The sequence below is a fragment of the Miniopterus natalensis genome, chromosome 11 (assembly GCF_054644295.1).
Source record: "Miniopterus natalensis isolate mMinNat1 chromosome 11, mMinNat1.hap1, whole genome shotgun sequence".
NCBI classification, from domain to species: Eukaryota; Metazoa; Chordata; class Mammalia; order Chiroptera; family Miniopteridae; genus Miniopterus; species Miniopterus natalensis.
The window spans coordinates 60,918,815-60,944,341 of NC_142091.1; the positions used below are offsets into that span (position 1 = coordinate 60,918,815).

Genomic DNA, 25,527 nt, shown 5'->3' on the forward strand with positions numbered 1-25,527 from the left:
ATGCAGACTTCTCAAGGTCTTCTCCTTGACCCTCTGACATCTGGCTTCCATTTTTCAGTCTTCCCCAACCTCAGCCATCTCCCCTTTTGGATCTGGGTTTGTCAGTACTTTCTACAGTTGCCCCTGCTGTTTCTCTTAATGATTCCCTAATACTGTCTTTATCTTCAAGGTCCAAGTAAGGGCAAGAGGAAAATAGTTTGTAGCCTTCTAACTTGGGCTGAGTCTGATGATTTATTTGTATGCTGTGGAAGACAGGGTCCAAATTCAGCCCCAAATTCTGAGCTGTGAGAGCCAGGGTTTATACCTTGTTTAAATTTCCAGCTTTGTGACTGACCACATCCTTTACCTAAAAGTCTGAAGCATCTGGGCCCTACATTACTATCAAAATTTCCCCTATATTAGCTTTCTTCTTATATCTTATCAGAAGGGTGCATAGCAAAAGACTGGTCTGCAATACATAGACACTGGAAAGTTTTATGAAGAAGAGAATGTTTATTGGAATTTAAAGACTTTAAGCAAATTTCCTAGAATTTACCAATCCTCCTTTTTGCAAATTCAAAGTTGCCCCCAAAGCATAAAAAGATAAAAAGTAAACCTTTACTTATTAAAAAGTATACTTGACACTTGGTATACACGATCTCATTTATACAACCCTATAGGAGGCACTTTCATACCCACCAAAGTCATATCACCAATCTGTGAGGTAGGACTCACAGTTTTTTATTTTCTTTGAAGCTATAGCCCATGTTCTTAATATTATGCTACACTCCCTCCCTCCTCAGTCATAATCTTGATTTTTTTAGCAGTAGATGATATTTTACCTCCTTTCTCCCTTTTGAAACTCTTACATCTTAAACTAAATGCTATGCTTTTCTGGTTTTCCACCTATTTCCTCTTTTTCTGTTTCCTTTGTTGGTTTCTCTTCTCTTTTTTACATGCTGGAATGTGCCCCAAAGCTTACTGTTTCTTCACAGCCTTGGAAAGATTATCTATACTCTTGCCTTCAATGAACACTTCCACAATCCCACCAGATTCTAAATACCGCAACAGAGACAAGACCTGTCATATTCCCTGGAAAATTTGGAACATCTTGCAGAGTGCCTGACATAGAGTAGCTGCTTAATAAATATTGTTGAATAAATAATTGGATGAATGGATGGATGATCACTGATCAGCTCAGATTTCTCAGATACTGTTTTTCCCCAAAGTCTAGACCCATATTTTCAGCTACCCACTGGATATTGTCATGTTAGTGTCCTGTCCTTGCTATGAAATGGTAGTAAGGGTTTGGTGGAACTACTGAGGGTTTTAAGAATTTGCCACACCAGTTGGACTCTCTCATGTCTTACTTTTGGAGGAGGCTGTATTACCAAGATGGGTTATCAACCTCCTACAGGAGAGAACAGAAGCCTGGTTTCTTCCAATGACATGGGTTTGAGCTCCTTTGTGAGTGTCTCAGTGCAGCTGAATGGCATCCTTGCTAAGTAGACATAGGTGGAGAATTTCTGCATCTTAAGCAACTGGTAGCTCGTTTGAGGGTGGCAATATCACCACGCTCAGTGGGGGAAATGCATCCCAGTGTTGAATGCCCAGGGAGACTTAATTCTGGGTCAAGCCTAGGCATGGAAGAATGAGCTCATAGCCATGAAGAGTCATGATTCTATCAGGGCCTCCAGATCTGCCTCTTAGTTGCCTTCTACTCTGAGTCCTCAAATATACCTATAAAATTTGGTTGTGAATGCCAAAGTTGCTGGCTGTTCTTAGTTATGAGGGGTGTGGTCCACCGAGGATTTGTTCAGTCTGAAATAATTAACCAAATAACTTGTGGGAGGGATTATCAGAGAGAGACTTAGAGGCTGGATGACATCTATTGGCTGACTCATCTTGTCCACTTTTTCATAATTCTTCTATAGTATGTGCCCTCTGGTGGGCATTAACATTGGATTCAAAAGTCTTCACCCTTCATGCTGCTCTCATATGTCTGTCTGTCCTCATGCTTCTATCCCAGACCAATGTGATACCTATTTTCCAATCTTTCTCCTTCCAGAAACCTAATCAGCCAGTTAGTCCATTTGCCACTGCCAATGAGTTTGTATCTATTTTACCATTGGGTCACTTCTTTTGTCCATATAAAGTGGGTGACCAGATTTATCTCCTGATTGGAAGAAATTCTGCATCTCCACTGTCTTTCAAGGCCACCCCTGGGTGGTCTCCATCCACGCCTGTTCCAGATAGCTCAACAGAGTGAAACACTAAGGACCTGCAAAGCTACTAAATTAGCCTGTTTATTTATTGCAATAAAGTACAAACTTCTGCATGTTTTCAGCTCTTTGCCCAAGGTTTTCCTATTTCCTAAAGCTTTTTCAATTGTGAGAGCTTGCCCTGATGGCTCTAACACAATGTGCTAAGAGAAGTTGTATATGAACCCATACAACTTTCAGTGATGCCAATATACCAACACCATTTACCTAGTTACCAATTCTGTATGAAGTGCCTAAAAGCCTGTGGGCTCACTACATTAATGTGAGTTAGCTTTTTATCTTATGTAACTGCACAGCATGTATTAGTCGGGCATTTTTCTCAGCTAAGACGGCTAGGAAAGAACCCATCTCGAAACAAGTCAAAAGAGAGGGTATTTGTTCGCCCCTCCTGATGCAAAGGCTGAAGGTGAGCCCAACGCCACGGCTGGGTCCAGGTTTGAAACTCACTTTTTCAATAGTTCTCTATTAGAACGGTTTCTATAGCTGCTGCTTCTGCTTCTCCTTGTGTGCTGGTTTCATTTTCAGCAGGAGAGGTTTTCTGTGCCTGGCAGAGTGGAAGAAGGGCCTTGACAGATCTTTTTGAGTCAGGAACCTTGTGCCTGGAGCCATCTGTGGGCAGGGGACAGATGTGCCATGACTGACCAGGCCTGGGCCATGTGCTTGTGCTGGCAGCCAGAGGGCAGGAGGGTCATTGTGATTGACAGCTATGCCTGACCTTCACAGAATGCGGGTTTGGGTGAAAGTGGGTTCAGGGAATGAGGGGAACTGGACAGGCTCCAACAACAGTTTCCCACTACATGATACCAATACCTGGGTGCTGAGTACAAACGAAAAGTAGCTGAAATTAGGAATTAAAAGACCCGTAGAGAACAGCCAAAAAATGGAAGGAAGTTTAAGTGATTCTGCTCAAGGTCAAAGCACTGAGAATATAGGTGCTGAGAATATAGGTGGCAGGAGAGAAAGTATTGTCAGGACAGAGTAAAAGTATAAAACAAAAGACACATGTTTAATGAATAAGAAGGGAAATAAGAAAAAGGCAAAGGGGAAAAAAATAAAGCAACAAATAGAATCTCCCTAATTAAGGATGGATGGGCAGAGGAGCAGAAGGGAAGGAAGCCAGTCGGCAGACCTCAGTCCCAGGGTGTGACCGCTTTAGGAAAGATTATGAGTGATAACAGATGCTTTAAGGCAACGTGGATTTGGTTTAGGTAACGTTTTTCATTTCATATTGGAACTATAGGAGGTGATTTGTTTCTTAAATAAATAAGAAAAACGCCTGAAGAATATGTGAATGACACTGGATGATTAACAGCTAGAAGCAGTTAAGGCCTGGGTTAAAATCACACTTTTTTGTAAGCTTGGTGAGTCAGAATGATTGTAAATGCTAAATGGTAATTCTTATGAAGTTACCCGGGACAAAAGTAATATCTTTCACAATGCCAGCTTTCACAACTCAAGGTTTTAACACTGTCACTCTAGGCTGGGAAGGGAAATCAGCAGCGTGGAGTGGATAAAACCGGAGACAATCACAAGAGGTTCTGAAACTCAGGAGAATGGAGGGAAGAAGTCTTTTCAAAGAATTGCTATAAAAAGCACACATGGATTGCTGACCTGACATTAATGAATGTATATCAAAATGAGTTAATTCATTCCATTGTGTGATAAGATCACCACTTAGTGATGCCAAGCAATTAAGTGAACTGTAATAATTGCTAAACACCAGGGAATTCAAAGGGCAGAAGTATGCCTGACATCCTGTAAAAGGAATGGCTTGAAAGGTGCCATTGAAAAGCGTCATTTAGGGGCAAAGCCCTTAGAGGTGTGAATTTAAAACAGAATCAACACATTTCTAAGTTTCATGAGACAGAGGTTATCAGGAGTCTCCTATCCGTGAAGAGCTACTACAACCAAGCGGAGAGGCAGGAATGCACAGGCATATCAGTGTGTATAAATCAGTTCATTCTTAAGAATTATAGGAGGAGGTAGGGAAATTGCTTCTTTAATAATATCCTAATATTCTAACATTTTGATGTTAATCATCTCTATAAATATTGTTAAAATGTTTTATTAAACATATTTTAGTTTTAGTAGAATGTCAGAAAGACTATACTTGAAATTTATGTAAGGAATGAAAATAGGTAAATCAACCTGAAAATGTCTGTATACGGTATCTTGAACAATTTAAGAATTAACCAATCAAATGCACAGATGCGAATTCGCTGAGAGGTATTTGTTCATCCAGGTTGGGAAAATCCCACAGAATTTAGAGCCAAAGGCTTGGGACTTTAGAGACAAATGCCCACCTCTACCACTCACAGACATTGGACAAGTTAATCCTTCTGAGCCTACGTTTTCACTTGTAGCAGGGGGGTTCGAATGTCTATTGTGCGGGCACAGGATTATGGAAATTGCTAACATTGCCCCCTGGTTCACCAGATGCTTACATTCTTTGACGGATGGTCACAACACTATAATCACAGGATTGTTGAGAAGTTGACGAGAAGAGTGAGAGTACTGGCTGAACTCTAATTTTATGCAATTATTAAATATAGCTAATAAAGTGATTTGTAGTTTGCTAATGGGAAGACTCAAAAACAAAGTCAGTAAATATCAGATAAGCTTTTCTTTCTTTCATAACTCTATTCTCCCCAACTCCTTCCTTTTCAATGGACTATATCACTGATTTATTTATAACCCCCTCCCTCCTAGTCCTAAACAGGGATTTAAGACTTTCCCAATCCTACTGCCCTAACCACCATGACCAGTTATATCCACAATATAAAAGCTAAGATGACATTCGTTTTTCCCAGACTCAATTCTCTCCCATTGGAATTGGGCGGAGGTGAGGCAGACATTCCATTTTAGTTGGAATACCCATCAGCCTTCATATTGCTGGGAGGCCAAGAACCATCATTCAACATCTACTGACACCTACTTACTATCCTAGGTTTGCAGCTGTCACTTGAAGGGTAAAGATTCCCCACCCAGGGACGTTCAGTGCCCTGGGGATGTCTACTCCATTTTCTTGCCCTTGTTCCCTTCTTGTGGTGTCTTTTAGATCACTTGCATCAAGCCAAGAAGCTCGCAGATGGTCATCAGTGTTTCAACTAGGGAACCTCACAGTTGACACCAACACAACTGGCTGCTTCAAGAGAGTATTTGTTACACTAATATATTGTATTTCCTCGTGTTAGGGTATTTTGCTTTTCACCCAGTTTTTATAAAATACAAGCCTAACTGAACATAAGATTACACACACACACACACACACACACACAATCTTTTTATGTTTAGAGCATGGAAAAGAAAAATTTATGAATTGGAAAGTTCAACCATACGTGAGAAAAGAGAAGGAATCTTTGCTAGCCAGTGAGTTCCAATTATGGTGGTATTAAATCATGTTAAAGTTAATTTAAAGGGGTTCTACACCAGGACAATACCCCTTTTTTCTTAATTATATTTAATAAGATGGATGCAATTAAGCCTGAAACAAGAGAAAAATTTGTGAATGATTTTAAAATACATTGTTCAAGTGGTAGATAAATGGTTGATTATAGCTTCATCTATAACTTCAAGAAAGGAAAAAAGTATGATTAATTGAGGGCCACAGATAAACACTATAGAATGAATGAAACTAACTAGGTTAAAGTCACAAATCACATACATAGTACTGTACTTTATGGGAGACTTAAAGGATTTTTTATGGTAATTATGACTATTGGAAATTTTCACTTTACTCGTAAACTTTCAAACCAAGGATGCAGCTGTACAGTTTATTTAAAAAAAAAAAAAAAGTCCTTGGTTTTATTTACAAAGACGTGGCCCTCACTGCAATAAAAAATAGTATCAAGTAGGACAGCAAAAGGTACTTAGTAAAATTACAAGTAAAATAACAATTCTACATTTGTATTTTAAAGGATAAAATTAATCATACAGATCAATAACAAATGGAAACCCAATGCATTGTCAATAAATGGTCTCCAAAGAAATTTTGGAAAACATTAGGTCAGTAAAGCCAAAGGTGCTTCTTTGTGAACATACTAAAAATTCCGCTGGAGCCCTAAGTCCCTAGTGCCCATCTCGGAAGCCACATATGCTTTAAAGGACACTCTCTTTACACCCGTAAGAGCAACTAGGATAATACTGATGAGATCAAGTTGTTACTACAGGCAGGAAAGTAAATGCAGAGGGCTCACAGAGACTGGTAAAATTTTTACTTTGGTAATATAACTTCTGAATTTCATTTTCTTCATCTGTAAAATGGGGGTAATAATACCTTCAAGGGTTACTATGGGAACTGGTGTAATGGACTGTATTTAAAGGTCCTCACTGCAGAGCATGGGTTCCTAAACAAGAGAGACTGCACTGATGACCACCACTATGCCCCGCCTGTGCGAGGGGCCGTTCTAAGGACAGGAATAAGTTCATTTGTCCTCTTAACCTTTATCTTAACCTCTAAATCCGAAAGTTTCAGGACCAATCATAGAGGAGATTAATACAGCACTTACGATAAAAACTGGCTTGTTCTCTGGCCTCCAAAAGTCCAAGAACAAAAATCTTGTAGAAATGTAAACAGGAGGAAGTAAATAGAGGAAAACTATATTTATTTTTCCTTAAGTCAGATTTAATTTTTCAGAAAATGTACTTTCAAACAATAAAATTGCACACACAGAGCTGTGAGAGAGATGAGCACTGCTTATAACTTACAATCACAAAAGGACACCTAGTTCAGTGGTCATCATCCTGGACGTGACAATTCCGTGATTAGAGATACAGATCAGTGAAATGAAAATCTAATTCCTTCCCTCCCCACCGGCCCCTCGAAGCCCTGTTTTACAGCACTGTGGTGGGAGGCTTTGAATTGCTTCTTGAAAAGTGCTATCTATGTTACGAGTCTCACACTGACCCCTTCACTAGAATTGCTGATGAGCCGGCACTTTTCTTCACTGAAAGGGAAGTAGCTGAGCACGTTGAACTCTAAGATGGAACTCCCCTCAAGGTTACGAACTTGCCTGATTGTTTGGGCCATACTCTGAGGAACTGTGTTATTTTCAGGTACCTCTAAAAAAAGAGCTGGGTGAGACCAAATGGCTCTAAAATCATTTGAGAAACAAATGACAGGCTCTCGACTAAAATATGTTAATCCCTTATTCAATCTGAGAGTGGAATGTCCTGCACTTAATGACATAAAAGTGTTTGATCTAGATCTCTTGCCAGTTTAATCCTTCATTCATAACATTTCCCCTTATTTAAAGAAGTAGAAATAATTGCGAGAACAGCAGCCAAAGGGCATGGGAAGAAGGCCGGGCCCCTTCCCCGAGTGCGCACCGGGCACCCTGCGCCAGACCCCGAGGGAGCCCTCCCAGAACTCACGCGCATTCCCCGGGGGGCCTCGGCTCCCAGCACTCACCCCACAGGCATCAGGTTCTTCTGAATAAAAAATGAAGCCCAGATAGGCTTCGCCAGCTACCTCCCCGCACCTTTAGCGCAGGTTTGTAAACCCTTTCTGCATTTTCTGTGAAGAGGCATGTGCACGAAGACACACTGTGCGGCAGCGCAGTTTAAATGGCTGCTCTCGCACCCACGGTGTCTCCTTCATTGGCTCCATTTTTAAAATGAGGCTAAGCAGAAGTGACCAAAACTATGTTTCCCTGGTGGCAGAACCTCCACCAAGAACCCAGAAAACAGGAACTAACTGAGTGGCTTACAATGTGCCAGGATTTTGCAGTTACAGTGAGCGAAACAGAGGTCTGTCTCAGGGAGGGTTTTGGCATCGGCATCCAAAAAATCCTTGGGGGCGAGAGGAGGCTGATGGCTTATACGGAAGAAAGGCCAATGGCATCGTTTTAGGTATTGGAGGTACCGGTAGGTGTAAGATGCCAGTTAGACATCCAAATGATGAGGAGGAGGAGGTGGAGAGGTAAGTCTGGGCTGGAGATAAAACGATGCGAGGCGTTAGCATATAGGTAATATTTAAAACTAGGGCACTGCATAAGATTTCCTAGGAAAAAAGTATAAAGAAAGATTATGGTTAAGGGCAGACAGCCCTGAGGCCCTCCAACATTTCAAAGGCTGATAAAGGAGAAAAATTCAAGAAAAGAACCACCAAAGCCTAGAAAACCACAGCAGTCTGGTGTCGTGGAGGCCTAGAGAAAATGTTTCCAGGAGGGAGGGATCGATCACTAGTAATGCTACTGTAAAGTCACATAAAATATGGAGAACTAGCCACTAGTTTTGGCAAAAACAGGAAAGTGTTCATTCCATAATTAAGCAGGCATTTCCCAATGCATTCTATTACCACCAGCAGCTTTAAAGAATAAGAAGGATTCTCTGGGGGTGTATACAAAAGTGGAGTTAGTTTAAAGAGAAATATTTTGCTGTTACGGATTTTAAAAATAAAAAACATTCATTACAAAATTTTCATTCTACTGTATTGTCATTTAAAATTACAAGAATTTAAGCAAATACCATCCAATGTCAGGAGAGATTCAGGGTGACTGTCTGCAGTATTTAGTGACAAAGTAATGGCAGCATGAACATTTTCAATTAATTAAAAAGAACAGTCAGGTTTCATTTAAGTAATAATTAAGATAGGCTTTGTCTCTGTATATAAACTTCCATTTGGCTCATATAATCCCATTTTCTCCAACTGGAAGCTGCGTAGGATCCAGCCCTACTTTCTTCATTGATACGGCAATATCAAACAAATAGTCGTAACACTCACACCTATAAAAGAAAAAGAAAAGAAATGAGGGTCTTTAGCGAAAGAGAATGCTCCAAACCTAACAATCAGTTCTCTCCATCAAGTTGACCCTGCTCCTAGCAAGGTTAGGAATTTTTCTCAATTTCAAGCTAAATTTTTCTTATTTTGCCCATACCATTGTGAAAACATGGAAGGGATTAATATTGAACCATGCAATCATATTATATACTTCTCAGGATCTAAAAGGGAACTTAAAGTATACCACTTATATAAACTTAAATTTGTTACTATGTGCCCCTTTTTGAAATAAATGCAGCAAGTCATTATATAACTTGGATTAGCTTTATCTCCCTTCCAGCCTCAAGCTCCCAGAACAAGATCTGTGTCTCCTTCTTTGTATCAAAGTGCATAGCACCTTGTCAAATAATAGCGCATCCAAGAAATATTTTTAATAAAATACGCAATGCAAATCAAATATCTAGAAATAATTATAATAAACTATTTAAATGTAAATCAATTTGACCAATAACACATAAAAAAAAAAAATCACACTTCATTTGAAACCCAAAGACATATCTTGTACTTTCACATTTAGAGTGTGGTGCCCTGTCCCAAACGTTCCCTGGCTCACACTTACATGGTCTTAGCCTTCTCCCACGTTTCTCCCCAGACATACACTCCGTGACGTCTGACGAGGACCGCACAGGAGTCTGGGTATTCATTCATCGCACGAGCCATTCGTTCCTTGAGGTCTTTCTCCTCCGGTGTATTCTCAATAATTGGTACCACCAACATATCATCATATCTACAAGATGAAACAGGCCATTTTCCCCATTAAAACAAAAGTATTCATATGTAAAATTTACAACTTTTTCAAGCAACCAGTTAGACATCCTCTTTGTAGCTGGGAAGCCACTCCAAATTCTGAACAAGATGTTGCACGTTACGCTGTGTATCTTGCACAAACATCTGTATCAAAAGGTGCCTTGGGAATTTAGCAGGCATTATTCCAATCCTAAGACTAAGTGGCAGAAATCTGTATAGGATACCAAAACCTAACAAAGAAATTATCAAGATCATACAAGTATTTCCTTGAAGCGGAGACAATCAAAACAGTTTTAACAGGAGATGGGAAATGATAGATTTCAGAATCAGAGCTGAAGGAAGGATTAACAACTGAACTACTTAGTAAGTAGGAATTTTTCAATGATACAAAACATTTTACTTTAACTCTGCAGGACCCAAAGTGTCTCAGAGAGACAAATAAATAAATATAGGGGTGGTGTGTGGCACAGGGATAGCAAGAGACTTCTGGAGATCACTATTAAAGGCATGATAATATTTCAGGACATTCTTAAATAAGAACCTCATTTATTCCACCTTGTTTCAGTAAATCCATGTTACAAAATCAGAATGTGTTTTCCTTTTTTTCATGTAATAACATTTAATCAAATAACTTAGTTACTATAAAGTTTAAGTCTATTCCTGAGGTCATTTATAACCAGTCAAAACTCAGACATGTTTTCCTTTTTACATGAATTTCTCTTGCCTTGAGAATACAACACCTGCTTTTTCACTGCCTCTGTAATGGCTAAACCTAACCCAAAAGTTCTGCCGAAGCAGTATCAGAAATCACTACTGTGGGCAGGTACAGGCTGAGTAGCTGCCATGTGTAACTGGGCCAACCATTATTATTAACAGTATGGAGTGGGGCTCATTATTTCACTTGAGTAGAGGTAATTATAAAATATTCTTAAATATGGAAGGAATGGTTTGCTAGTCCCAAATCTTTCCTCATATTAGCCAGGAGAACCACAAGCTTATATTTTTCTCTAGCATATACTGAATAGTCAGACATTTTCAGGGGCAAAATAATTTCACAGCAAAAAAGACCTGAAAGCTAATTCAATCCAAGCCACCCACTTTAAGGCTGGAACACTAATCCTTACAAGCCAGACGACGAACAGAGCCAGGGTCGTCCTTGACCATCAAACACTGTTCCTTTCACTCTACCATGATAAAAGCATGCTGCTTCTAAAAGGGAGAGTAATTATACTTAAATATGGTAACTTCCCCTAAGAATTAGGTATTTGAAAATGTTCTTTTTCCAAGACGGACTTTAAGAAATAGAGTAGAGACTACCAGAACCCTGCTTTCTTACTCCATCTAGGCTTCTTTGGTCCTTCTTGGAAAACGGGACTCCAGGACCCTCCCCAGACTCTGATAAAATATCACTCACTCCCCCTGAGCTGCAAAAATGACCGAGCCACTGATTTCCCAGCCAGGCTCAAACAGAATCCCAAAGGACGGCTCAAAAAAGTCTATATTCTTTCAACTCGGAAACAGTAGCAAGAACACACCAAATGTATATGTAACAATACGTAAGAAATGGCATCTTTTAAAAAATTTATGTTTTTTTTTTCCTCCCACAAAATCCCAAAGCTCTGTGTTGTGCTCTGCTCCCCTACCCACCCTTTCATATGCTCTTTTATTTTTACCCCTTCACCAAAGCAAGCAAACGCTGGTGAAGCTGATATCTCACGTAGTGCCTTTCCTTCAAGACCCAGATACGAAAAGGCAACTATACTTTCTTTAGTATGTACACTTTCACAATATAAATATTTAACTTCTGTAAACAGGTATTTCACAGTGCTGAGGAATGCTATAGGCACACAATAAATATTAACTAAAATCAAATCAAATTAATTTCTCGGCACACTAGTTTAAACATGTACCTTCTATCACATGCAGCAACAGTAAGATGCTGCTGTAAGAACACTTGAGAAAAACTGGCTCCCTTTTCCTCTAAACAAGGCCCTTTAGGAAATCAGCAAGGTGAAGGCTCGGGAGGAAGCACGCCAGTACATTCAAATGAAATGCTTAGCTCGGACCCGAGCCCCGAGAACATGTCTCACCACCTCACTATATTCTAAATGGATGAATAGCTGTTACGTTTTTGTGGGCTGGTGGGTTTGACTTTGTCCAGGCCTTTGTCCTGTACTATCTATGCCACTTTCCACACTGAAAAATGATAAAAATATGGAGGTCTACTTAATGGAAATAATTATAAAACTTTTATCAATACGAACATATTCTAGAAATACTAAACCAAAGAAAAACGAAGTGAAAACTTTAGTGGGGGCTGAAACTTCCTGCAGCAGTGAAGGGGGGGAGACCTTGCTCTGTTGCTTCCACGCAGGGACAGACTCTTTCCATCTCCACAGAAGTCTCAGCCGAGGTTTTGCCATTTTGCTGACAAACACTTCATTATTCACGCTGCTAATAATTTACCAAGGCTGTGGTCAAAGTGGGGGAGGCAGGGGGCATCTGACTTGTGTCTCTAAGAACAGACCTAGAAGTATAACATTAAGTGGGGGATGATTTAACAGAAATCATGAAATGCATTAAAAAAATCAGTAGCCTGTTTATCAAAAGAAAAAATACTTTTCAAATTATTTAAGCAAAAGTAGAAAAAAAATACCTATAACACCCTCCCGAGGTACACTTCCTTATTCCTTTTATCATCTCTTGATGTGTAATTTTAAACTCCCGTCCTGGAAACAGGAGGGTGGCCATGACCGCAGCTTTAGAGTGGGTGTGAATCACGGCACCCGCTCCTGCAGGGGAAGAAAAAGTCGCATGTGCGGTGAAAGCTAAATTATACCTTTTAAAGAAAAAAAACCATATATACATGCGCACACACATTTATATATAGACTTGTTTCCCTAGGCTTGAAATAAGTTGGCAGTAGATAGTAAGGTAGGAGGGAGGGAGGAAAAGAGAAATACTAATAGAGGAGTCAGAAAGCAAAAAAATTTACACTTTATCCAGCATCAGAACCATTTATAATGCTTTACATGTGCTCATGAAATATCTTGTAGGTGGTCTGAAGTACAGCTATAATAATCACGGAGATCGTAATCATGCTACCACCACTTACTCGGGGGTCCCTATGTGCCAGGCAACGGGCAACCTCCCTTTCAATTTGTCATCTCTTCGCGTCACCACAGTCACCACAGTGGTCACCATTTAGTGATCAGTGGAGGCTCAGAGAAATTAAAAAGCTTGTCCAAGGCTCACAGGCTGCAGCGACAGAACTTGAATGTGAGCCCAGGTCCGCCTGACCCTTGCTCTCCAAGGTCAGCGTCACCGCGGACACGCTCTGGCAGCAGAGGGGCGGCAGGGGTTTTACGGTGTCCGTGTAACGGACTGATCATGTTCGGGCACAGGACACGGCTTGCGACTTACTCGATACCGGTTTCACAGGGACCACAGGAAAGCACAGTGAGTTTTTCAAAAGGAGAGGCGCACTCCCACCAAGGTGAAGAAAAGGCCGATTCTCCTTCCCTGTAATTTGATTTACTTCTACCACAAGTTCCAGACGGAGAACTGTAAGCCAAGAGTGGGAGTGCGACTTAGACACCATCTTTACTCACTCTGACCGTCTAGTGGAGCCCGCTGATCTCAGCTGGAATTCTGGCCCCAATACCCACCTGCGGTTTATTTTGGAAAAATCTTCCCAGAGCCTCTGTCCTCTCTTATGTAAAATGGACTAATAATGGACCTTCCATACAGGCCGATGTGAGGACCGAGGAGTCAACACACTGAAAGCTCTTGCACATAGCAGGGACCCAAGAAATGTTCACTGCAGCAACAGTTACCATTATTTAGGGGAGCCTACTCTGCAAATATATAGATACACACACACATACACACACATATATATTTAAATATGTCTTTACTGATTTCAGAGAGAGGAAGGGAGAGGGAGAGAGAGAGTTAGAAACATCAACGATGAGAGAGTCGTCATTGATCGGCTGCCTCCTGCACGCCCCCTGCCAGGGATCGAGCCTCGCAAATATTCTTTATATCAAATACATTCCTGCCTACCTCTCATAGTGTAAGCGTTCATAAAAAGAGGAGTACACTGGCTTTTCTTTAGATTCTTATACGGCGGAGGTCCACTTATATCCTGCTCATTGATGTTACAAACGAACATGTCTTCAGGCTATTTTTGGGGGGCAAAAGAGAAAAAAAGGCTTATATAGTATCATTAGAAATGTCCCTTCTCAGTTAAGATGGTACTCATATTGATGTTTCTCTCCCTCTCTCTTACCCTCCCTTCCTCCCTTCTGCTCACTCTAAAAAAAAAAATCAATGAAAAAAAAATCCTTGGTGAAGATAAAAATAATTAAATTTTTATAAAAAGAAAGAAAGAAATGTCCCTTCTTGTACATACAGGGGTGGGCAAAAGTGGGTTTAGCGAGTTTACAGTTATGAGTATGCAAAACAGAGTTTATTCTTCTATTATGTATTAGTTATTGTATTATATTTGTATTACAACTGTGAGCCTACTTTTGCCATTCCCTGTATAGAGTATACGTACACTCACATGCAAAGTGATAATATTTATGTACACACATTCAACTTACATTTAAAATATTCATATAATTATAGTTTCTCAAAAAGTTTTACACATTTTGAGAAAAAATATTTTATACTAATGAAAATATTCTCAGGAGCGCTAAAAAAAAAATCTTCCTTTAGAATTTGAAGAAAAAGCTGATATGGAATATTTCACATGTATGCAATGATGTTGCTGTCACTTCATCAATTTAGGTTCTGAATCTTGCTCTGTAATTTCACAACTATATTTCAGAGAGGCTATATAAAGAAACCATTATTCTAAGGTGGGTGTTACAATTTCATAATATAAGAGGAAAAATATAAAAATTTTCTTATCCTGAGATACTTCACTGATCCTCAGAAATGTTAATCTCAATAAGGTATATTATTCTTAAAGTTCTAAGGAATTATGTAGAGCCATGGGTATTTCCTAGTACTGCATGCACATTTCTGACTTGTAACCTTCATTTCCAGGGTTTATTATAAACTACAAACTACAGGGTTTATTACAAATGTTTTATTAATGAAGCATTATGTCATAGATAAAAGTTAAGTATTATGTGGTTGTTTTAAATAGATTTTGGGTATTAGTCTAATATTAATACAAATGAGTCTTCTCAAAATTTTGAAATAAGTTTTGTAATTTTAAATTGGAATAGCTTTGCTATTATTAAATAGGAATCAGTTTGGTTCATTTGAGACCATCAACCTGACTATCCTACTAGCCTGATAAAGATGGTGTTAGAATGCTGCAAAGGTAGAATAGAAGACTTAAGACTGCGCTACTCACTGTTGCCCTCTAGAGGTGGAATGAGAGTTCAAAACACACTGGTTGCAAGCAGGTAACTTAGTCATCACCACCTTAACAAATTTAACAGGTACTCAACAAATGTTTGTTGATTAGTTATTTAAATTATCACAATATAACCATTCTTTAAAACTAACATTTCTTTTAAAATTAATTCAACTTCACAAAACAGCAGTTGAGTAGAGAAGAAAAGACATTTGGGTTTGAGATGAATCCGTTTGCCATACCTGAATCCGTTCCTTCTGCACTCCTGAAGGAGCAATGTAGATTTCATTGCTGGTAACACAAAACACAGAAATTGGTATTTACTGAACTCTGATGTTCTGCTTTTGCACACAAAAAGACGTATCCTTGCAGTCCAAACATTAAAGTTCTGCATAAATCAAGTCGTACAAATTGCGGCTTGATTTAATTAATGCTATAGGCTGTACAGAAAGAATACCAAATACTTTAATGCCTTTGCAATGCTGGTGACACTGTAAAATGTTGATAGTTACTTTAGTCTTCTACGTTTTCATATATATTTCTTTTTATGTGGCAAAATCATTGGTAACCAGGCTTTTACCTGGTTAGGAGAAATAAAATTGAAAACACAAGTCTTTAGCGTGAATCTTTAAGCATGAATGAGCTGAATTTGTCCTAGTATGTGTGGAATACAGTTATTCTAAAGTCCAATCAGGAGAACATATGCTCACTAGAAGTAGATGTCTGTCGTGCAATTTAAATGCTCTCGTTATAAAACATGAAGTTCAGAGACCTCTGCTGGGCAGTTTATTAAATTATATCATTAACACGGCTACTTTTTGGGTGAAACAAACAGTATGCTTCCTGTTTGAAAAACATATCTACCTTATGAAAATATTTGGGTAATAGAGCTAAAATAATTACAGAAGTTACAAATATAAAAGGCAGGCTACATCTGGAGATCTCCGTTACAGAATGTTGTGTTATACCCTGCCATTCAGCACAAGGTGCTCTCAAATTTGATTTGGAAATTAATTTCAAAAAATCTCTAAATTCTCTCCCCACTCAACAAAGATCCTTTGGCTCCTTTATCAGTTTCAGGGGCCACCAAAGGGTTCAGAGCTGCCACACACATGCAAAAGAAGAACCGCTAGCACATGCATGCTTCAGCTTCTGCCACTGAGCCACGGACACTAGGACACTGAATTAACTGTTTCACTACTGTTTCATAGTGAAAATAAGGATGAGAGCCTGTATTGAATCAAGATGTCAAAGTTGGGGTCACTAGTAAACTTATAGACTCAAAACTGACAAAAGTGTAAGGAAATGAAAGTTCCTCTAATGGTCCACTGGTAAATTAAGGTCTAGAAAAGAAACGCCTAACCTGATCCTGGCGGTGAAATCCAAAGCACAGTAAGCAACATTCAAACATTTGTTTTCACCAAGTAGCCAGTGCTTCGGAGCTCTGTTGCCTAAGAAAACCATAGAGTGGCATTTCCCTAGAACCAGTGGGGGTGGGTAGGGAATCTCACTGTTAAAAAGAGCCCTTTACAATGACCGGGGATCCAAATATTTTGTCCATGGGTCACACAGAAGAAACTCTAGAGTCATACATGGTATGGAGTCCAATGACCTCCAGTGGCAAGTGTAACTGCAGGTCTTCTTATGTGGGAGAAACTTAGGCAGCCCTGGGAACAGGCCCAAGTAAAGTACAAAACAGTCTGCTAGTAAATAAAACCCATCGACAAAGCAGGAAAATCAAGGGTATTTATTCTGTTTATTCAAGTGATTTGGAACGCCAAATCTGTTTTTAGTATTGCCTTTGTAAAATGGAAATGAGCTTAGACTTTGATCAAGGTTGGGTAATTAAAAGATTAGGTAAATAGGTTTTAGAAAAAAATATATTTACACCTACAAAGAAGGACATATCTGGATAAAAATACAAAGATGACAAGAGCTTTTATTTTAGGAGGGAAATATGCCAAAGACTAAAAGTGAAGTGTTGACTTGGTTAAGCCACAAACAAAAAGCATTTTAAATTTCAAGGTATTAAGTTTTGGAATTTATTTCTCTAAATTCCCTGCTCTTTCACAAGTGGTAAGCAGATGGACAAAACCCAAGAGTTCGTAATACACCTATTTCTATTTACTGTCTAGTCATTTAAATCTTACTATGCCTTAATTAACTTGACTATATATGGGTTTATTAATTTTAATTCTAATAGCATGTGACAGGATTAGCATCTCTGACATATAACATTACAGCCCTGAAAACAGGAAATGCTAAATGTGAATGGTAGGGACCCAACCTAAACTCAATGGCTGTCGAGTATCCCAGGGTTGCCTTGATTACTGTCATTTTCTTGGTCTTCCATTTCCTGCTTCTGATTTAAATCTTATATGTGTCTTAAGCTGTCTTTTATATACATCTTTTGGTACCACACAGCAGTAGCATAATCTGGAATACTATCAGCCAAACCTTGAAATCAGTAAATAATTTTATATTCCCAAAGAGCTTATTGTCAGTATTGTTCTGGAAACATAATCTATTGGGTTTGTCTTTCATTCCAAATTTCTTTGTTCTAAGCATCAAAGAAAACCAAACTTTCACTAATAACATGAGAATAACATTGCTAATAAAGTAGTTGATATGGGCTTATGAAGTCATTTAATTATTAGGGGAAAAATTCAACATTTTAGTACAAATTACTTTTTATTATTATTATTTTTATTTTCCTATGTAAGACACAAATTTATTAAGATTCCAAATACAGAGCCATAAAACTGTGGCTGTTTCCACTTGTGACCTCCAGGGGGAGCTCCTCACCCGTTAAGAATCTAAGGCAAAAAGCACTTCACACATGATGCAACTTTCCTGGGAATGGATTACAGTGCTATAAAAGCCATTTAATTTTAAAAGGTGCCAGTGAGTGTTTTAGGGTGACCACACAATTCAGTATATGCATTAGTAAAATTCTTCTAGAAAGAACATAGCCTTTTATGTCTTTATTTTTTTAAATCCCTTAAGATTTGCAATGACCCCTTCTCTGCATTCTATTTTTGATGTGGCTTTTCCTTTTTTTTAGAGATCCAGTTAAAAATGGTTATTTTAACTCAGCTTGGTAGAAAGCTCTACTTTGAACATACACAAACTACAATATGCAAATAAAAAGCAGTTAAGGGCAATGTTTAGAATAATACAGCGGAGGACCTAATACCGGGACTCAACTTCTAAATGTATAAAACAACAACAAATGTTTTCATAGGACTCTGCTGGAAACAGGTCATCTTAAAAGCTTTGGCAAAATAATCCGAAAGCCTGCCTGATGCTGACCTGACATGTTAGCGCTGGGTTGATGGTAAGAAAAGAGGCATGGGTGACATCCCATGCGTCATGTGGGCTGTGACCTTCCCAGGCCGAGTGTATCCCCGCGCACATAACTGTGACAGTGGTGGACTAAGGCCCCTTCTGCATTTCCCACAGTTCAATGAATATTTCCTGAGTTACTCGGTAATTTGAATCAGATGAAATTACAATGGCATCATCTTGCCATAAAACCCCTTTTGTTCAAAATGTCCTGATGACATTTTACATTCCATTCCTCTCAAAATGCAGCCTACTTGGGGGGCATTACTATATATACTCAATATCATATAAATATTGTAGTAACCCAATTTTATTAAAGAAAGTGAGTTAGGATAGAGAAATAAATCAAGTTACTGAATTTAACATTCAGCCTCCACAGAGTAATATCGTAACCATTTCAGGAGGAAAAACACTTGAGAGAACGAGATTCCACAAGCTCTTTACACTGTCCGTAAGTTACTTATTGCTTCATCCTCTTGGAGGAAAGATGCTGAATAAATCTAATGAAGTAGTAAATACTATTCATTCCTTCTGCTTCTCGTTCAGTACCTCGTTCTGCCCGCCGAGCAACATGGACCAGCAGGTGCTATGCCCATCAAAAATGACACATGTGCTTAGAAAGGCATATTGCCTTTCTTTTGACTCAATAAAACGTAATTTTCAGGATTTTGATGGTTAGTAATTTGTATTTAAGTGACTTTAAAATATGTATCTGAGCCTTTGAAACAAATCTTGTCGACCTCTGCAATTCCAGACACATGAACATACCTGGCAGCATGTTATTTACCTCTGGTACTCCACAGACTGAGGACCAAATTATTCAGATTAGAAACTGTGTACACCCAAGTCCTTAGGTTTTTATTATATTTGCAACTCCAGCATACTTGTTCCACTCCATTATGCAAATATCTATTTCTCCAAGTAGAAATAAAATATCTTCAGTATCACATAAAACTGCACATCAGTTGTTCTTTGGGCATAATGTAGTTAGGCTCTCATGATCTACTTCTACGGAGAATTCCCAGAAATGAAAGCATCCAGAAACTTACCCATACTTCAAGCTAATTCCTCCTCCAGTCCCAGTGACCCAGCCCAAATGGTAAAACTGTTTGCAAAGCTCTGGGATCAGGTGTCTTGGATGTTCCTTGTCCTTAAAAAGAGGACAATGATTTTAAAAATAGACATTATTTTATCAATTGACTATTCTACTGCTATCTCTGTAAGAAGCCAGTTTAAGGAAGTATAAGAAAATCAGCCACACAGAGGGTACTGTGAGGGAGAAAACTATTATAAAACATAGTTTGTTTTTAATGTTTAGAAAGTGGATCTACTACATTATTTGGCAACCTGAAATTATTCAGCATAAGGCCTACAGTCCAACACTGGAACAGGCTGCAAGAACAAAGTGGGGAAATGCTCAGTGTATATTACAAAGTGTCCATTGAGATGGCTGAAATAAAATAAAATAAAATCTAGTATTGAAAGGAACATGCTTGTCATCTAGCAAATTCCTTTACACAAAACAATTCATTAAGGCCCTACATATATGAATACACTATTATAGCTCTTTGTTCATATTCTGCGTGGTGGTTCAATTTTTTTTATTCTAAAGATGCTTTGTCTTTTTATCATAGTGACTGTATGATTTTCTCTTATTACAAAAGCAATATATACTCATTATGAACTATAAAGTCAAGAAAATAACATAAAAAGCACTCAGAAACAATCATAGTTCTGTGAAGACAGGCGTGTACAGGAACACATGCATGTATACTGGGATAAACACTGAACAAAACTCTGGTGAACTTGAGCTTCAATTTTGATAGCTATGTGAGCTACCAGAGACACAGATAACACCTAGGGAGTGATCAAAATGGGGCATCTAATAGAAAATCCCTACGTATGCTAGAGACCCCAAGAAGCTATTCCCTCAGCTAACATAGACCCACTGTGCAGAAGGCACAGCAAGGAAGCTGCCTGTATGAATCTTGGCACTGGGTAAAAGGGAAAAATATCTTTGAGTCCAAACAAATTATTATTGAACAGACTGAATTTTTGGCTACTTAAATGGATTTCTGAAATCATGGTGTTTTTCCAAATTCACTGTTAATATTTGACATGTACATTGTATTTTAGGGAAGTGTTATGAATGATAAGTTGATGGAGTAGATTCAAAATGTAAAATTAAGAACATGGGAACGCTGAAATTTTTTAAAGTTCTGATTCAGCATATGGCTTAGGGATTAATGAACATAAACCATATTATACAATTTTTTGCTTACATGAATTCAGAGCTTCAGTCTACTGATCCATAAAATGAGAACATTATGAAGATTAAAATGAGATCTAATGAATATAAAGCACCCAGCACAATGTGTGACCCAGTCAATGTTAGTTTCTTTCCTATTTTAATGAGTTAAAAATTCTTAAATTAAAATTGATAGTAAGGCTATGTTGGTTTTTCTTATAGCAGTCCTTACGAAATCAAGCCAAATTATCCATACCCTGTATAATTTGCTATTTCCTTTTTTAGGGATATAAATGATATTTTAATTACATAGTAAAGTACAGCTAATGAGAAGACTACAGTAGTTCTCCAACCCTTAAAACCACCAATTTGCACAGCAAGTTCCAAACATTATAGAAAATGGTCTGTTATTAAGGGTCTCCCTTTGCCCTTTTGTCTTTTCCAGTACTGAGGTATTATAGCAATTAGCCAGCTTTGTTCTACAGGAATAACAGTGATACGGCAGCTGTTGTTAATGAAGTTTCATTCAATCGTTCAAACCCACAAAATTACAACTTCAGAAAGAATAATCACTTAGCATCGGGAACCAACAGAGACATATTTAGTAAAAATGCAGTCATTTAAATTTTCCAGAGTAAAAATCAGAATATATATATATTTTAACAAGAATGGACAGGAAGGAAAGGTTTAGTTAGTACTTAGTTTTCCCGTGAGTGTCAATGACATTACTTGTCTATTATTGTTACATCTGGTTTTCAATTAGAATAAGAATTTTGAAAGATGTACCTAAAGATGGATACAATCAACTGCTTACAGTAGAGGGTCTACTCTTAAGTGAGGGAGAAACATTTAACAGTGTACAGAATTTTGTATGTATTAAAAGACATTAAAGTCTAAAGCATAATAGAGGCTTGTATTGCTCAGACAGAGGTTTTGCTGGGGACTCTAATACAAATAAATATAAAATGAACATGTGTCAAAGATATTACTTAACCCATCAATTAATGAGGGAACCAGAAAGATGTTACAACTGGTACCAAAGAGAATTCAAAAGAAACACATGCTCATGTAAGTAATCGGGAATCCTGGATTTACAAATAAAGCAAAAACGGAACAGTATCCACCAGACAGCAAGAGGTTGAATGCCCATAACACAACTTGCAATTCCATGAACAATCATCATCTGCACTGCTGTCAGTATTCTACAATTCAGGGCTGTAAAGTAGCTAAAAGAGAACCCAAGACAGCTAGCAATCTTGTTTGCTCATTTCAGTCTTTGACAATTTTTCCTGACACTGGCCTCAGGAAGGGACTGGACGCACACACAGCAAAGTTGTCAGCATTGTCTGTCCCTGGGTTTGTGCTTTCTGCACATCTGTTTCATTCTCCTCTCTGTGCATGAGTTTTCTCTGCAACTTCACCTCTGCTCAAAGCCCTCTGCCACACTTAGAAACTCTTCTTCACAGTAGTCAAGGCCTAACCAGAAATCAGAAGACCTTAAGGCAAGTCAGTGACCCTTTCTGGGTATCAATTTCCTTATATTTAATAATCTGGATCAGTGATTCTCAGGCTAATGAATTTCAAGACCACTAGTTTTTGTTGCTTTTAAATTTTAGGAACTGACATAAGGTTGCCAAGTTATAGCATTAATTATACTTAACAATAACTATGGCCTTCCTTAAAAGAGTACATTTTTAACATAAAAAAGTTAGGAAGGATAATCACAGAATTAAAGGTAATCCTTTAAATTGAATACAATTAATTTTATGAAATTTACTTTTTCACTGTCCTTATTTTTCTTATTTTGCAATAGTCAAGTAAAAATTCTTTCAGAGGCTGATATTTGGGGAAGGATTAAGGTTATCTTTTTCTGTCTGGTCCCTTTGCCAACAATTTCTCCTTCACCAGCTTGCTTACTTTCACTTTTTTACATGTCTCCTAGTTCTATTTAACCTAGTTGTGGATGTCAACCATGAGGAGGATGGCTCTTAAAGACCTGCTAGTGTTCACACCATGGTATATAGTTCCTCCCCACATTGTACTAGGGTTGGTCTGTACGACCAACAGACTGCTGCAGAAGAGGTAGTATGTCACTTCTGGGATTAGGCTCTAAGACTATAGCTTCCATCTTGGTTGAGCGCTCTCTCTCTCTCTCTCTCTCTCTCTCTCTCTCTCTCTGATCACTTGGTGTGGGGAAAGCCAGCTGCTCAAGATACTCAGCCAGCCTATGCAGAAGGCCATGTGGTGAAGAACTGAGGCCTGTGGCCAACAATCAGTGAGGAACAGAGCCTGCCAACAACATGAGTGGGCTTAGAAGCTCACCCCAGCTGCAGTCTAGACTTGAGATCAACTGTGGTTCCAGCTGACAGCTTGACTGCCAACTCATGAGAGACCATGAGCCAGAACCTCAAGCTAAACTCTCCTGGATTCCTAATCCTCAAAACTGAGACAACAAATGTTTGCATTTTAAGCTTAAGTTTTAGGATACTTGTTACACAGCAGAAGATCACTAAGACATTTTCTTGCCGGCCAAGAATACATTTTTTTCTTTGCACTGTTATTGCTCATGCTGGATCTCCAATAATCCCAACTCTAGCTGTCAGACTCCTGCTTGTCAGCCTTTACAACTGGCCCCCTACCCACTTCATCTATGATTCCTTCTTCCTTGGACTCTGTGCAATAACATTTGCTCTACGTACCTTTCTTTTGGTATTATGGAACCCTCTCATTCATTCAGCCACTTTTACTGAAGGGGGCAGTTTTACAAAGTAAACCTACTTTTGCCCCACCCTGTGTGGAATAATACAATTGATATCAAGAATAGCTACCATTTTTTGAGTGCTTATTTTGTGCCAGGCACTATTCTACAGGGACTTTATATGGACTTTACTTAATCCTTACAATAACTGTATTTTACTAAGAAAGATTAATTTGTTCAAGACCACCCCAGTAGAGAAGCAACATTTGAATCCAGGCAATGTAATTCTAGATGCCTAGTCCTTAAGCTTTTACATTATAATGTAGTGGAAAGAGGAAGAAATTGAAGTTGAAAAGTTCACACCTAATAGCTTCCATTTTCTTGGAGATTTTGGAGGCAAGGATATCTATGAAACGGGCCTGGGGCAGAGGATGACGGTAGATGGTGAGGTTTTGGGATAGCCACTTATGGGAATGTGAAAGGAAGCTCCCCAGAGGCCTGCTTGAGATGCTCAGGGGCTAGCAGTAGGGCATCATAATACTTGTAGAGACACTGAAGGGGTTCAGAACAGGCCCCCCAAGATGTGTCACTTTGACATGTGAATTATTTTGAGTGGAAGGCAATCGTGAACCTGCAGACTCAGGAGAAACTACCACTCCCTTAAAGAATTTAAATTTGGGGCCTTGCCCATAAGAGTTACAGTATTACCTGAAATAACTTTTCATGACCTATCTAAAAGGCGGGGCAAACTTCTAATTACTTAGCATCTGCTCTTCTTACCATTCTAAGAATGACCTTCCTCTCCACTCAGAAGCTCCAAGGCACCTTACCTGTGCTCAGAAAATCACGTGCACTTTACCTTTCTGTCTCTGAACCGCCCATGTATGTAGGGGTCTCTGGCTCTCTTGTGTATACGGAGTTCCCTTATGTACTATGTCATTAAATTTGGTTATTTCTCTTATTAATCTGTCTCATGTTGACTTAATAGAGCAGCCAGAAAAACCTGGAAGGGTAGAGGAAAACTTCCTCCTCCCCCACAAGTATTTCATGAAATCTCCAGCTGGTTATTACTTTTTAATTGGGACCTTCAGCCCTAAGAAAGAATGGGATGGGAATAAGGGGGCTAATTTTCTCTCTGCCTCATAAGCAAGGCTTCTCACACTGCACTGAAATTGTCTAGTACTCCTCTAGACCCTAGGCCATTTGCCTTAATCATCACTGTATCCATGGGCACGTAGGTGCTCCATAAAATTGTTGGCGTGTATAAGGAAATGAAAAGCCTATGCAGCCCCAGGGTGGGTTTCCCTTTGACTTCAGCTTAAGGAGGAATCGTTGTGTGATCACCCCATAATCAATCTAAATTGAGGCAGGAAGACTGCTGGGAGGGAAGGTGCTGGCTCCTGCAGCGCAGCTCCGTCCAGGCGCGCGCTTCCCTAGGGCGGGCTTTGCGCACGGGGCCGGTCGCCGCGCACAGGGGAGCCGGGAAGCTCCGACTCGCCTCCAGGGCCGCTCCAGCGCCGCTCGTTCCCTGGACTGGCCCGTCGTCCTGATAACGGTAAGTTGCTTTAAAACACACATTTAAGACACCAAACGCCCTCTTCCGTTGTTTTTCCTTTTTTTAACCGTTGGCGCCCAGGTCCGGCCGCAGGAAAGCGGGCCTTCCCGCCGCCATGCGGGAGCGTAGGCTGCGCTGCGCGGGGGTCGCGCGGGGACTGCGCCGCAGCCCCCCGGGAAGCCTCTGCCACGTCCCCCCAGCGCCTGGCCTCCTCGGAATAAAGGGCACCGGCGGCCCCGCTCCTACCTGCGCACCGCATCGCCGCAAGCCACAGTCTCCCTGTGCAGTGGGACAGCCAGACATGGCCCAGACGGGGGGGTGGGGGGGCAGCGGCCCTCAATATTCGCACGCTTTGCTCCCGGGGGTCCGCCTGCAGAGACCTTAAATACAATCAGGCGGAGCTAAGGACAGCTCAGGGGCGGGGCGTTCCAGGAGAAGGGCGGGCCTGGGAGGGCCTCGCTGCCTGGAGAGCAGAGCCGCCAGGCTGGGAGGCGGGGCCAAGGAGGTTGGAGGCGGGG

At 39.6% G+C, this 25,527-nt stretch overlaps 1 protein-coding gene across 1 annotated transcript; it reads right to left on the reverse strand.

Moving 5' to 3' along the window:
* Positions 1–6,848: 6,848 nt before the first annotated feature.
* APIP (APAF1 interacting protein) lies at positions 6,849–25,322 on the reverse strand. Its single transcript, XM_087821811.1, has 7 exons — positions 25,256–25,322; positions 19,558–19,658; positions 15,406–15,454; positions 13,855–13,972; positions 12,446–12,581; positions 9,602–9,769; positions 6,849–8,987 (listed from the first exon to the last, which is right to left on the reverse strand). The coding sequence occupies exons 1-7, from the start codon at positions 25,310–25,312 to the stop codon at positions 8,888–8,890; spliced, it is 729 nt and encodes a 242-aa protein (XP_087677937.1). The 5' UTR covers positions 25,313–25,322; the 3' UTR covers positions 6,849–8,887.
* Positions 25,323–25,527: the final 205 nt, after the last annotated feature.

Coding starts and splice junctions, on each gene's coding strand:
- APIP (XM_087821811.1), bottom strand. CDS start 25,312: ATGTCTGGCTGTCCCACTGCACAGGGAGACTGTGGCTTGCGGCGATGC. Junction 9,770..12,445: donor ACCTCGGGAGGGTGTTATAG/GTATTTTTTTTC, acceptor TTCATCTTGTAG/ATATGATGATATGTTGGTGG. Junction 8,988..9,601: donor TGGGAGAAGGCTAAGACCAT/GTAAGTGTGAGC, acceptor TTTCTTTTATAG/GTGTGAGTGTTACGACTATT.